The sequence below is a fragment of the Hypanus sabinus genome, chromosome 10 (genome assembly GCF_030144855.1).
Source record: "Hypanus sabinus isolate sHypSab1 chromosome 10, sHypSab1.hap1, whole genome shotgun sequence".
In the NCBI taxonomy this organism is placed as follows: domain Eukaryota; kingdom Metazoa; phylum Chordata; class Chondrichthyes; order Myliobatiformes; family Dasyatidae; genus Hypanus; species Hypanus sabinus.
In genome coordinates this window covers 111,554,022-111,568,497 of record NC_082715.1, presented here as the reverse complement: position 1 = coordinate 111,568,497, position 14,476 = coordinate 111,554,022, and the positions used below count along the sequence as shown (strand labels likewise).

The window sequence follows — 14,476 nt, the reverse complement described above, 5'->3', positions numbered from 1 at the left end:
TCCTTTTCTGTTGTGAATACTGTAGCAAAGTATTCTTTAAGTATCTCTGCTATCTCCTCCTGTTCCATACACACTTTTCCACTGTCACACTTGATTGGTCCTATTTTCTCACGTCTTATCCTCTTGCCCTTCACATACTTGTAGAATGCGTTGGGGTTTTCCTTATAGTAATTAACATATCCTAAAAAGGACCACAACCATGACACATTCCTTGGCATTGGGGATTCCAAAACTTCTTGAGTGTTCTCAGCAGACTTATGTCATCCTTGTGTGTCAATGGTGTGACCAGAGTATGTGATGCTTGGCTTAAATAATTCACATTTATTGCCCATAATCTTCTAATCTTTTTAACACTTTTGAGAATTTGGAGATGTCCCTTGTCATCCTTACCAGTAACAATGATGTCATCCAGGTAAAACTGAATGCCTGTGCAGCCTTGCAGCAGCTGGTTCATAGCTTACTGCCAGAGTGCAGGTGCAGATGTGACCCCAGAAATAAGCCGAATATTGTAGGGAAATGTAATTGGTGGAAATATACATAATCGACAACCACAAACATGTAGTTGGGGTTTTACTTTAAGAGGCTGGTCTGACGTGATGTCGTAATTACGTAAAGCTTTTTTTAAAATCATGCTTTGTGTTCAGTGTTTGGAGTACAATAAATGAGTTGTTACAGCTTTTCTTAAACATAATGCCTCAAGCCATTTTATTTCTGAAAACCTGCATTCTAGCAATAATGCCCTTTATTAATGTTTATGGTGAGAAACACTTTGGCATCTTCTTCCACCTCCATATATAGGTAGGCCTCAGCTAAGTCCACCTGCTGAAGGGTTTTGCAAAGATATCCTCTATTCTGGGCAGAGGACATTGATCTACTTTCAGTCCTGGGTTGAATGTGACCTTAAAATCCTCACAGATCCTGACAGACCAATTCTTCTTGGCTACTGGGACCATTGGCGTTGCCCATAGGCTCCACTCAATCTGGAAAGAATTCCTTCAGCCTCCATGCAATCTAGTTCACTGGCTACTTTATCATGGATGGTGTAAGGAACCGGGCGGGCTTTGTAAACCTTGGGCATGACATTTTCAGTTAACACTATTCTACCCTTTTACCCTCTCAAACACATCTCTCCCATTTCCCGCACATCTGCCCTCACCCCATCCGCCTGCCACCTCGCTTAGGATAGGGTTCCCCTTGTCCTCACCTACCACCTCACCAGCCTCCAGGTCCAACGTATAATTCTCCGTAACTTCCACCACCTCAATTGGGATCCCACAACCAAGCACATCTTTCCCTCCCTCCTCTTTCTGCTTTCCGCAGGGATTGCTCCCTATGCGACTCCCTTATTCACTCATCCTCCCCATCCCTTCCCACTGATCTCCCTCCTGGCACTTATCCTTGTCTGCGGAACAAGTGCTACACCTGCCCTTACACGTCCTCCCTCACCAGCATTCAGGGCCCCAGACAGTCCTTCCAAGTGAGGCGACACTTCATCTGTGAGTCGGCTGGTGTAGTATACTGTGTCCGGTGCTCTCAGTGTGGCCTTTTATATATTGGTGAGACCTGATGCAGAATGGGAGACCATTTTGCTGAACCCCTATGCTCGGCCTGCTAGAGAAAGCAGGATCTCCCAGTGGCCACACATTTTAATTCCACTTCCCATTCCCATTCTGATGTGTCTATCCATGGCCTCCTCTACTGTCAAAATGAATCCAAACTCAGGTTGGAGGAACAACACCTTATATACTGGCTGGGTAGCCTCCAACCTGATGGCATGAACATTGACTTCTCTAACTTCCGTTAATGCCTCTCCTCCCCTTCTTACCCCATCCTTGACATATTTAGTTGTTTGCCTGTTCTCCATCTCCCTCTGGTGCTCCCCCAACCTTTCTCCCGAAGCCTCCCGTCCCATGATCCTCTCCCTTCTCCAGCTCTGTAGCACCTTCGCCAATCATCTTTCCAGCTCTTAGCTTCATCCCACCCCCTCCGGTCTTCTATCATTTCGCATTTCCCCCTCTCCCCACTACTTTCAAATCTCTTAGTATCTTTCCTTTCAGTTAGTCCTGACGAAGGGTCTCGGCCCGAAACGTTGACAGTGCTTCTCCTTATAGATGCTGCCTGGCCTGCTGCATTCCACCAGCATTTTGTGTGTGTTGTTTGAATTTCCAGCATCTGCAGATTTCCTTGTGTTTACTATTTTACCCTTGATATGTTTGACTTTTCCAATACAGTCTGTGAGCTCTGCTGTGGCATCATACAGTACCTTTCTTAATTTGCTTTATTGACTCTATTGCAGGGAATGTGGCATGCAAATGGTGATGATCTCCCATCAAGTTGTAGTTGTCTCAATCAATCATGTCCTCACAGTGCTGGCCCTCCTGTTTACCACAAGTAAACTCGATGTGACTTATTGGTTGTTGTATTTCACTGTTATGAATGTCATTCCAACAGGGGTTACTTTTCTCCAGTATATGTTCTTAGTTGGATATCTGCATGCTTAAGTTCAGTATCTTTGAAATGCTTTTCAAACTCATTTTGTGGAATGACCAAAACAGCCGAGCTAGATTCCAATTTCATTTTAATTAATTTACCATTGACTTCTAGGGCAAGTCATATTGCTTGTCTCCTGTTAATTATCACATTGTAAATCTCAAGGCTGCCCAGTCCTGTGTCACTCTCTCAGTGTGTCACATCAACAGTATGCAGATCAGTGCTCTTTTAGAAACTGCAACTTGACTCTTTCTCTTTTACTCTTCCCTATGCAGACCATTTATTTTTGTCTGCCTGACATGCTCTTTGTATGTGTGCTACTTTGATATGTTTTCTGCATGTTCCACCTTTAAACCTGAATTGTTCTGGTGTATGTGGGCCCCTGCCACAACAGTAACATAATTTGTTCAGCCAGGCACGTTTCTGTTTAGCCATTGCAGTTTTGATTATGCTCATTTTCATTCCTGACTGCAACTCAATTGTGTCTCTGCCTGCTTTCTCATTGATACAGTTATTTCAACTGTTGTTTCAAATGTGAGTTGTGCTTCAGTTAACAAGTGTTTTTGAATGCTTTCTTGTAAGATTCCACAAACTAAAAGAACTCTCAGTTAAGCCCATCACTGAACTGACAATGCTCAGACAATTTCTTCAATTTAGCCACGTCAGCTGAAATGGACATCCCTTCCTTTTGATTCTACTTATGAAACCTAAAGCATTCTGCAATCAACCATGGTTTCAGTTCTAAATATTCCTGCATTACGCTCACAATATCAGAAAAGCTCATTTTGGCTGGTTTGGTTGGAGCAGTTAAATTTCTAAGCAAAACTGTATGCTTTGCACCTATTCTGTTCAGCAACACTGGAACTTGTTTCTCAGCAGCTATTTCATTTGTTTTAAAGTACTGCTCAATTCACTCAGTATACATCATCCAGTTGTCTGTTGTCCAATTAAATGCATCTATCTTTTCAATGTAGCCAGCCATTTCTGCTTTTATTAAAATTTATTAATAATATCACCCAATAGTCACTGTTTATGAGCCCATGGCCATACTTGTTGCTTGTTAATTTCAACCATTTTCAGCCTTTTTAAACTCTACTCTCTTTCTCCTCTTCCAATTAAAAAAAATTCTAACATTTCTCTCACCTTTTAAAGAAAATGTGCTGTGCTTTAAGAAGTAGGTAGATTTAAAACTTTCTCGGCCCCACTGTGATGTTTTGTAACTCCAGAAATTAGTCAAAAGAAAAACATGGTAGCCGAGGATACTTGTGAACCGAGTTTCTTTTCTTTAGTTAGGTGCATACAAATGGCGTGGTGGTAGAATGACATATGCCACACACACTTCCTACGTATAACCCATAATGAAATAGTTAAACAAAATTATTAATCAAACCATATATTTACAAAATTACTCAAATATTACTGAAATATTGAATACACTACACATGTGAATATAGACACAATGAGGCATGAGGGCAGGCAGTCAATGAGCCTGAAGTTCAACCCTTGAGTTTGGGACCTTGTCAATGGCTAGCCTGGGGGTCAATACCAAAGGTCAAAGCTCAAAGATTGATCGGAAGTCTGGAAATCAAAGTCTGATAGCTATAGGTTGGAGACCGGTAACTGGAGGTCCAGAGGCCTATCCTGGAGTTAGAGAACTGTCTGTATATGTGGGAGTGAGGGTGAGAGAAAGGAAGGGGGCTTATTTGGCTGTTGCTGTTTTGTTGCTTGTTGTGTTCTGTTTTATTTTACATTCTGCGTTGTTCTGCTGAGTATTGTGGGCATGCTATGCTGGGACCAGAATACATGGCGACACTGTGGTCTGTCCCCAGCCTCTCCCTAGGTGTGTTGGTTGTAATGTGAATGGCACATTTCACTGTATGTTTCGACATATATCTGATAAATAAATATGAATTTGAATTCTTGTCAATGTTATCATGGATCTATGGTTCAAATGTGCCTAACCCATAATTAAGTGGTTCTGTTTGTCATAGGGCTTCAACCTAGACTCGCGTTAGGTCTAGTCTCAGCCTTCACATGCTATAACAGTCCAAATTCCATTGTCATTTAGCTCTGCTACATTTCTTCATTGAGGAACTTTAATTTTTCATAGAAGTTTTACCTGTCAGTCTTTGCATCCACTCATCCAGGCCAGATTCCCTTTCATCTGAGTGAAGTTAAACCTTTTTCAATTACTTCTTTCCACCAGTAATTAGAATATATAACTATGTACTAACATTCTTGGTTCATTAAGTATTTTGTCACTGACATTTGGCTCACCTTGGACATAAGTTATTTCATTTTTAAGCCAGTTATAGTTAATGAAACATCACAAATAGAGTATTTAAATCTGCCTTAAAGTCTCATGTGTGGACCACCCCTCTATGTGAAAAGGTTGCCCCTCAGGTCACTTTAAAATCATTCCCCTTTTAAGGTAAGCATGCCAAACAGTAATGAAATTCAGGAATTATGAAGAACAGAGATGTGCTGTACAAAATTTAAGAAGCAACGTACCTCTCCTGAAGAGAGCACATTGTTGAGATATTCAAGAAAGGACTCTTCCTTGATTTCATTATCAGTGAATATGAAAGTGATGCCCTTCCCTTCTGTCCCAGCTGTTCTGTACAGTATCTTCAAGTCATCCATCAGATTGCTAGCATTGTATGCTCTGAAAAAATTAATCAAAAGAAGCACATTATAACAGAAACAACAATGTGCATATACATTCACCTTCAGCACAGAAAACTATTTCAAGATGCTTCATCGTCAAAAAAGATACATGAATTGCTGCCTAAAGGTCGATTTAAGAAAGTTAGCTGGAACTTAGAGCATGAGGTCAAAGATCATTTTCAGATGCAAGACGCTCTCGTCTGTGCATTGCAGGGAGCAAGATGACAATGGAAATCCAGCATGTGAATCCACGTAGAATACCTTGCCTCTTGTTTCTATTCAAGTTGGCACAAACTTAATTTATGAGTTAAATTTCTGTTTAATGATGAAACTCAGAACATTGTTGGGAGCTAAGTGAATTGTTTAGTCTCTCTCTCTCTCATGAGAGAGCACTATTGCTTCATTTACTTTTAGCTCATGTCATAAGTGAAAATGATTAAGTTTGCTGGAATTCAGCTTGACAAAGCTTGGCCCTTGGATATTCCCATGATGTTAGCTTTTCAGTGAGGAAAAAGATGCACAAATGAGCTCTTTTTCCACTGTTGGCAGTTTTCCTGGCTGATAATATCCATCATCCCCAGGTAGGGTAGGCAGGTTGAGGGAGCCCAATGCAGAAGGATGTATTCATAGGAGTTTTGTAACTCAACGTAACCAAGAACCATTGCTCAATATGCAATGCCGGCAATGTGTGAAAGGCTCTACAACAATGAATAAATATAAAACTATTTCAAATTATCTCCGTACCTGGTTAAAGTGATCTGAAAGATTTTATATCCAGCAATGAAGGATGCCAACTTTGTCAGGCTTTGTTTTCCAGAACCACCAACTCCAACTAGTAGAGCATTTCCCCAATCTGTGCGGATTATACGAGATATCTACAAAATGATATTTTCTTGCTGTCAGAGGTATAATTATTCTCTGCCTTTAATAAACTAAATAAGTAGCTCTATTATTTTGCTTCAGTATCAAGTAAAATCAACACAAACACATAATTTATATGTAAAGCATATTTGGACAAATCCACTTAGGAACATAAATTGATCGCAGTGACCAAGCAAAGAATGTACCCAGTTAAGGTTCATGATTTAAGGACATAAGTAAACTGACCAAGAGTAAACCCATTAGACACGGTTGCTAAATAAGTTTTAAGCTAAAGCTATAGATGTCAAAATGACTTATCATCAGCAAACCTGAATATAACACACTTGATCCTCCCATGTAAATCATTGATAAAAGATTTCAAAAAACCATTTCTTCAGTCACATATTTATCTGCCATATCTTTTTGTTCTCATGCTCACCTGCATCTGGCACTAGAAATAATCTAGAGACTATTACCCTTGATGTCCTGCTTTTTAAACTTTGTTCTTAACTCCCTGTATTCACTTCACAGACCCATCGAGTAAAAAATAGATTCACTGGGCCATTGCCTGAATTGGAAAGTATTAGCAATAAGGTGAGGTTGGGCAAACTTGAAGTACTTTCATGGAATGTTAAAGGTTGATTAATGTGTATCAAATTATTAGAGACATAAACAGAGTAGATACCAGTCCTTTCCTAGTTTGGGAATGTCTAATATTAGGGGACATAGGTTTAAGGTGAGGGGGGAAAATTTAAAAGAGATAGAGTGATACAACATGGAAACAAGGCCTTCAGCACAATTCATCTGTGCCGACTACGTTGTCTACCTGAGCTGAGCTTGCCAGCATTTGACATACTATATCCCTATCCATGTACCTAACACAACATCTTTTAAACTTTGTAATTATGCCTGCCTCTACCACTTCCTCCATATACCCACCACTTTCTGTATGAAAAGACTGTCCTCCAGGGGCAACCTTTGCTCTCTCATCTTCAACTTATGCACTCCAACCCTGAGGAAAAAAATGACTGTGACCATTCTATGTCCCTCATGATTTTATATACCTTGAGAAAAAACCCTTAATCTCCTACACTTCAGTGAAAAAAAGCCCTGGCCTATCTAGTCTTTCCTTATAATTCAAGCTCTATAATTCTGATAACAAACATGAGGTAATCACTTTATTATGTACACATAAATACCTGTTCATTAATGCAAAATATCTAATCAGCCAATCATCTGGCAACAACTTAATGCAAAAAGCATGCCAACATGGTTAAACATTAGAATGGGGAAGAAATGTTATCTAAATGACTCTGACTCTGGAACGATTGTTGTTGCTAAACAGTGGTTTGAATATCTCTTGAAACTGCTGCTCTCCTGGGATTTTTACTCATAACTGTCTAAAGTTTTATGGGCAAAAATGCCTCATTAATGAGATCTCAAAGGAGACAGACTGGTTCAAGCTGTCAGGAAGGTGACAGTAATCCAAATAACCATGCGTTAGAATAGTGGTGTACAGAAGGGTAACACTGAACTCACAAGGCATTGAATCTTGAAGTGGATGAACTACAGCAACAGAAGAGCATGAATACTCAGTGGCCACTTTATTATATACAGGTATATCTCTAATAAAGTGGCCTTTGAGTGTACTTGTGAAAGTTATCAGCACCCTTTCTAACTTAATCACATTGTTCCTCTAGACAGATGACCAAAACTTCACACAATACTTAGTGTGGTTTTACCAACACCTTGTACATTTGGAACAGGATGTCCCAGCTCTTGAACGCGATATCCTAACCACTGAAGGCAGCCACCCTGCCGACCTGTGTTGCTACTTTCAGGTAACAATGTATGCTACCTGAGGTCTCTCCAATCTACAACACTCTCTAGGGCCCTGCCATTTACTGTGCAAGTCCTTCCCTCTTTTAACTTAACATAATGCAACACATCACACTTGTCTGAATTAAATTCCACCTGTCATTCCTTGGCCCACTTTATCAGTTGATTTAAGTTCTGTTCTAATCTTAGATAATGTTCTCCAGTCCACTAAACCACCAATTTTGAAGTTACCCACACACTTACTCCCAACTATATTCTCATCCAAATCATAGACGATAAAGATCGGTGGGCCCATCACTGATCCCTATGACATACCACTGGGTCAGAGGCCATCAATCTGAAAGAACGATCTTTCATTACCATCCTCTGATTCCTTCCATCAAGCTAATTTTGGGTTCAGGTGGCTGGCATATCTTGGATCTCAATTGCGCTCATCCTCTAGGCTAGCCCACCATGCTGGACCTTGTCAAAAGCCTTGATAAATTCCATGTTGACAACTAATAATTTACAGTCCAGCTCTTGTCAATCCTCTTCAAAAAACTCGTTCAAGTTCATGAGACACAATGTCCCATGCATAAATCCACACTAATTATCCATAATCTAACCTTGCTTTTCCAAATGTAGTTAAGTCCTGTCTCTCAGAATCTCCTCCAGTTACTTTCCAACCATTGATGTTATGCTCATAGGCCTGTAGTTCTGAAGTTAGCTTGCTTTATTTTTAACATAGAGAACAGTAGGTGCTTGGAATATACTGCCAGAAGTGGCATAAGTAGATATGATGGCAATGTTTAAGCATTTAGACAAGCACAGAAACAGGCAGGGAATAAAGGGATACAATCCATTTGTAGATGAATGGGTTTAGTTTAGATTGGCACCTTGAATGGATAGAGGTGGTGGGCTGAAGTGACTGTTACTGTGCTGAACTGTTCTATGGTCTATCAACTGTTTCTCTTTCTGAATATACTGCCTGACCTGATAATTTACAGCATTTACTATTTTTACCTATTCTGCTATTATTGTTAAACCTTGAGACCAAATGTAGTCCAATGACAAGTGAAGAAAGACATGCTCCGATTAACACCAGTGATTAACAAAGTTGAGAAACCAACCTTATTAAGCTGAAAAATTAAATAAAATGATTCTACACTCAATATGTAATTACGTTCCACTTGCCTGAATATGTGAAGCTCCAAAAGGAAGCTCAACACCAGACATCCCAACCACCGCACTGACTGTCAACTCCTTCCAACATCAAAGCATAGCTGGAGTAGAAGTATATTACCTCCAGCAAAACGCATTACAGAAACTTTATAAGACTTCTTCAGCAATACTCCCCATGCTCATTCCCTCTCAAGGACAAATGGTACATAGGAACACTACCAGATGCCAAGTCTTACCTCATTCTGATTTGTTGGTTTGTTAATATAACTTTGTTCTTGGGTATAAATTCTGAAGTTTCCTATCATCACCACGATCACTTCAGCAGTTCCAAAATGTCACTCACCAACACTATCTCAAGGACAATTAAATCTAAATAATAAATATTCACATTGCCTCTTTTGGATTTCTTTTAGTACCTGTCCTTGCTCAATGACCATCACATCTTTTAATCAAATATTCAAATTTACTTCCGTTAAATACAGTATCTGCTTTTGGTTTTGTTCAAATTTTAAATCCCTTGTTTTGAACTTACTCCCTTTGCTTTATCAATGTAGCAACAATTAAGGGATAGAAGTTTTAACCAGACGAAATTAATGAGCACCTGACCAATGAAAGTAGTAAAGCAGTGTGATTGGTTTTAAGATTTCTTCAGCAAAGAGAATGGATACACAATGGGATGATTTCTATTGTGCAAATTTAATAATTCTATCAAAACTATATCTACACTCAGCAGTCACTTTATTAGGTATACCTACTTGTTATGCAAGTATCTAATCAGCCAATCATGTGGCAGCAACTCCATGCAAAAAAGCATGCAGACATGGTTGAGAGGTTCAACTGTTGTTCAGACCAAACATTAGAATGGAGAAAATATGTCATTTAAGTGACTTTGACTGTGGAAAGGATTGTTGGTGCCAGACAGGGTGATTTGAGTATCTCAGAAACTGCTGATCTCCTGGGATTTTCATGAACAACATTCTCTTCCAGTTTAAGATGGCATTGCTGAGAGTGAGTGACAACTTACTGGTGATTCACAAAACAAGAATAAAAATGAAATACTTTATTAATAAAATTTTTCACTGTAAATAAATTTGTGTAAATGATCAATGCAAATAATGAAGCAGTGAGTGAAGGCTGAATCAAGGTCGAAGTGTGTGGGTGTGAGATGAAGTCAAGACATATTTGGGAAGAAGGCAGGGTGACCAGAGAGAAGAAAAGGAGGAGATGCAGATTCAGGGCCTGTCTACCTAAACTGAAAGCGAGGTTTGATCGATCCAGGTGTCAGGTTGATTTGGAAAGGTTGGGTATGGCCCAAAACATGGCAGTTGGGTCCAGCCCCAGAAAGTATTGATGTGACAGGGCTCAGTTCCTAGAGTGAGGAATGACCTGATGTCTGGAGCACCTAAACGTCAGGCCAGATGAATTCAAAAGGCCGGGTGCCGGGGCCAGAGACTAGGGTCAGGCTGGTTCTGCTTGTTGCTCCACAACTTTTACTCCGCTCTACGCCGCATTGAGGCTGAGGCTTTGGCCCTGCTCCTGCTGTTCTGGGCTTCATGTCTGCAGGCTCCTCGACGTTTACCCCGCTATGTGCTGTAATGAGGCTGAGATGGTGGGCCTGCTCCAGGCTTCATGTCTGAGGAATCACTTTCATTTTAAGCGCTACTTGTTTACTTTTATTGTTTGCATGATTTCTTTTTTCCCCCTCTGCACATAGTGTTTTTGTTGGATTGTTTATTGATTGGTTCTTTTGAGTTTCTTGTGTTGTGGCTGCCTATATCGAGGTAGTATAATTTATACATACTTAAAGAATACATGTACTTTGAATTTTGAACTCCAGAGTTTACAGAGAATGGTGCGATAAACAATAAACTTCCAGTGAGTGGCAGTTCTGGGGACAAAAACTCCTTGTTAATGAGAGAAATGTTATGCCCACAGCCCCCTCCTTTGTGAGAATCGCAAGAGCACTAGTTGAGAGGGGGTCAGTAGACCCAGGAAATGGGAGAGAGAGACGTGCCGAATGCCTCGTTCCCCAGTGATGCAAAATAACGCGACATTGACCATTGTCTCCTGGAGACCACGGTTGTGGATTGGGGACTATGCTACGTGCAAGCCCTCGGGCAAAGTGGGCTGGTTGAGAGAGAGATTGCATCATCCCAACCTGATTGACATCTGAGACCCCGTGAGGAAGTATAAAAGAGGGTGTGGGGGAACAACCCCTTCAGACGCACCAGAAGAAATGCTAATGATCCCGTAGTAGTGGGAAGCCATTTGAAGGAAGCCATGTGTGTTCAATTCCGTGGCTGGAATCATGGCTGGAACCACGGAAACCAGCTTTTAGCTAACAACGGGGAAGCCTGCTCCCCTGATTAAACAGATTTGCTTCATAAAAGACCCGGGCAAGTTTCTTTTCTCACCAATCTCTCTCTCTCTCCAACAAGTGAAAACCCAGCAATCCCCAAAGGCTGAAGCCTGCAGGAACTGAGTGACTTTCATATTTCCATCGGACAATATATTATCCCCTAGACAAACGATTGAGCTGTTTCTTATTGATGGTTATTATTAAACCCACGCTTGTAGATTGTGTAGTGACAACGTATTTTATCTGAATGTTTGTATTAATCTTATTTTTGTGCCCCTTCATAAATAAAGACTTTTAAAAATACTACCATCAGACTTCAACGGACCTCTCTATCTTTGCTGGTAAGTGACCTAGTTACGGGGTACGTAACAGAGGTCAGAGGAGAATAGCCAGACTGGTTCAAGCTGACAGGAAGGCAATGGTAACTCGGATAACCATGAATTACATCAGTAGTGTGCAGAAGAACGTCTCGAAATACACAGCATGTTGAACCTTGAAATAGATGGGCTACAGCAGCAGAAGACCATGAACATACACTCAGTAACCACTTTATTAGGTACAGAAGGTACCGTATCTTCACAAATTGCACTTCCACATTGCTGATAGGATGGTGGAGAGTTTAGCAGAAAGCATCATTTAGACCTTTTCACTAGATAATGGTTATTTATATTACTATTTAATGCAGATATGAAACACACCTTTGTTTTCCAAAAAATTATGTATAGTTCAGTGGCAGGGCATCAACTGATGGTGCAATTGAAAAAAAAGTAAAATCACAAGGAAGCTAACTGAGTAACAGAACATTACTTTACACCAATTAACCTTGAAACAAATGACTAGAAGTGAATATCCACTCACTACAAATCCAAAAGATGGTCATCTGACTTTTTACGTCATTGAAATATGCTTGAAATCTATATTTCATATTACCTTTATAGTGTCCTGTAGTTCTTATAATTGTAAATGGAAAAGCTTAATATCCAAGATGTTGATAACATTAGTGATGTTAGGGAAATATGTAGAGAAAATCATTTCACTAAAAGATTAATATGGTGACAACAAATATCTTGAGAAGTTTGGATGATAATAGTATAGAAAGGGTAGCACTGAGAAAGAGGATGTGTGAGGAACAGTGCAACCTATTTAAATATTCTTAAACTGGGGATCAAAGATTGAATAGATCCTAATTGCAATGTCTCAAAACCCAAAATTCTGAAACAGAAGCATTTATGAAACTTTATTTTCCTACATAAGTTCTAATTTTATTTATTTTTATTTAAGCATAGCTGGATAGAATTTTAAAATCTTACCTTCATCAGGTGTGTCATTGCATCTTTAAAGAAGACTAGATCAAAATATCCTGATCGAACACCTTCATTATGTTGTGCCTGATAAAACTTCAATTTTTCAGTCAGGAATTCATAGCTTGGTACCTGGAACATATTCATTTATGATCATTAGGATATCACGGAGGAAACGACACAAGGATAATGATAGACAAAAAGGCATGAAGCCAGTGTAAATCACAAACACGAGGAAGTTTGCAGATGCTGGAAATTCAAAGCAACACACACACAAAACGCTGGAGGAACTCAGCAGATCAGACAGCATCTGTGGAAAAGAGTAAATAGTTGACATTTTACTGAAGAGGAGTCTTGGCCCGAAATGTCGACTGTTTACTCTTTTTTCATAGATACTGTCTGACCTGCTGAGTTCCTCCAGCACTTTGTGTGGGTTGCATGAGGCCAACATAGTTCACCCTCTTAAGCAGCCTATTGATAATAAAACTAGAGGTAAAGAATTTTAACAAAGACAAGGGTCTTGCTCTGAGTAAGAACTGGAATTCGATTGTAAACAAGGTTCAACAGCGGAAATCTTATGGGATGAGTACTAACCAATCAGGAGGGAAGGGTGACAGGGGTATAAATACCAACAGACTAGATATCCCTCGGCATCATCCCTGATGAAAATGGCAAAGTTAGTCATCGAAATGTCAGTTAAAATAAATACCTGTACCTGAGAAGTCTGAGAAGAGTTTATTCTTATTGAAATATACAATAGTTTTAAGCCAAATTGTGGGTGGCCATGGCCTCCTTGTTATGGCGCTATACCACATTAAAAAAGTTGTAAACAATTTCTACCTTATTGTCTTTTGATGATCATAAAAGCATATCTATTTTCCTGTGCCTACATGTTCACATTTTTTTGTCTTCAACTCACTGAATTGCAATCAGGAGCCAACACTTACATAAAGCCTTTTTACTTTCATTGTCCAAGACTTCCTGAAGCACAGTTTCCTCTTAAGTGAAAGAGTGAATAGGCATTAAACCCAAAGTCTCTGATCTTTCTATTGTAGCTTTGTGGTAAACTGAATAAATTATGAACAAAGTTACATGGTTTAGACATATTTCTGGAGAATAAATATGAAGCAAAAAGGTAATTTAAATTTAGATATATTTCTAGAAAACGGATCGAGAGATTTAATTAAAAGACAGGTGAGTAAACTAAGGTTTACTAAGAAAATGTGCAGATTGACAAGGATTGACTGTGAAGGCAGATGGATTAATTTAATCTGGTGTCATAGTTGGCACAGACATTGTGGACAGAAGGGCCTATTTCTGTGCTGTACAGTTCTATTTTTAATGTTCTATATAAAAAAAAGTGAGAATTCAGGGCCAGCATGCTCACGGAAAGATGAAAGGAATAGCCAATTAATACAAGAAATCATAGATTTCATAGGTCCTGAGATTCACCAGGATGTTGTCTAAGATGGTCCAGTTCAGTTTTGAGGAGAGACTGGAGAAGGTGTGCCTGTTCTCCCTGGAGCAGAGGAGATTAAGAGGGAACGTGATTGAGAGATAAAACATTATGAAGAGTACAGATAGGAACAATTTCAGGAAAACATCCTGCAATTCAGAGGAAGATAAAACTAGCTGATATAAATATAGGGCAAGGGGGAAGAGACTTAGGAGAATCTTTTTCACGCAGAGTGTAGTAAGTGTCTGGAATACAATGACAGAAAGTGGTTGTAATGAGTTACTGACAGCACTTCAGAAATGCTTAGGTGACTACTAGTATCTCTTAGAGTCATGGAACAAA

General features: G+C 39.6%; 1 protein-coding gene across 1 annotated transcript in view; it reads right to left on the bottom strand.

Annotated features, from left to right (window-relative positions):
• The window catches only part of LOC132401348 (dynein axonemal heavy chain 8-like), an 895,336-nt gene that overhangs the window by 189,085 nt on the left and 691,775 nt on the right, over positions 1-14,476 (bottom strand). Inside the window, exons 62-64 of the mRNA XM_059983478.1 lie at positions 12,688-12,810; positions 5,902-6,032; positions 5,002-5,155 (exon numbers count right to left, since the gene is read on the bottom strand). Coding sequence (XP_059839461.1) covers positions 5,002-5,155; positions 5,902-6,032; positions 12,688-12,810 — 408 coding nt within the window. The remainder of the gene's footprint in view (positions 1-5,001; positions 5,156-5,901; positions 6,033-12,687; positions 12,811-14,476) is intronic.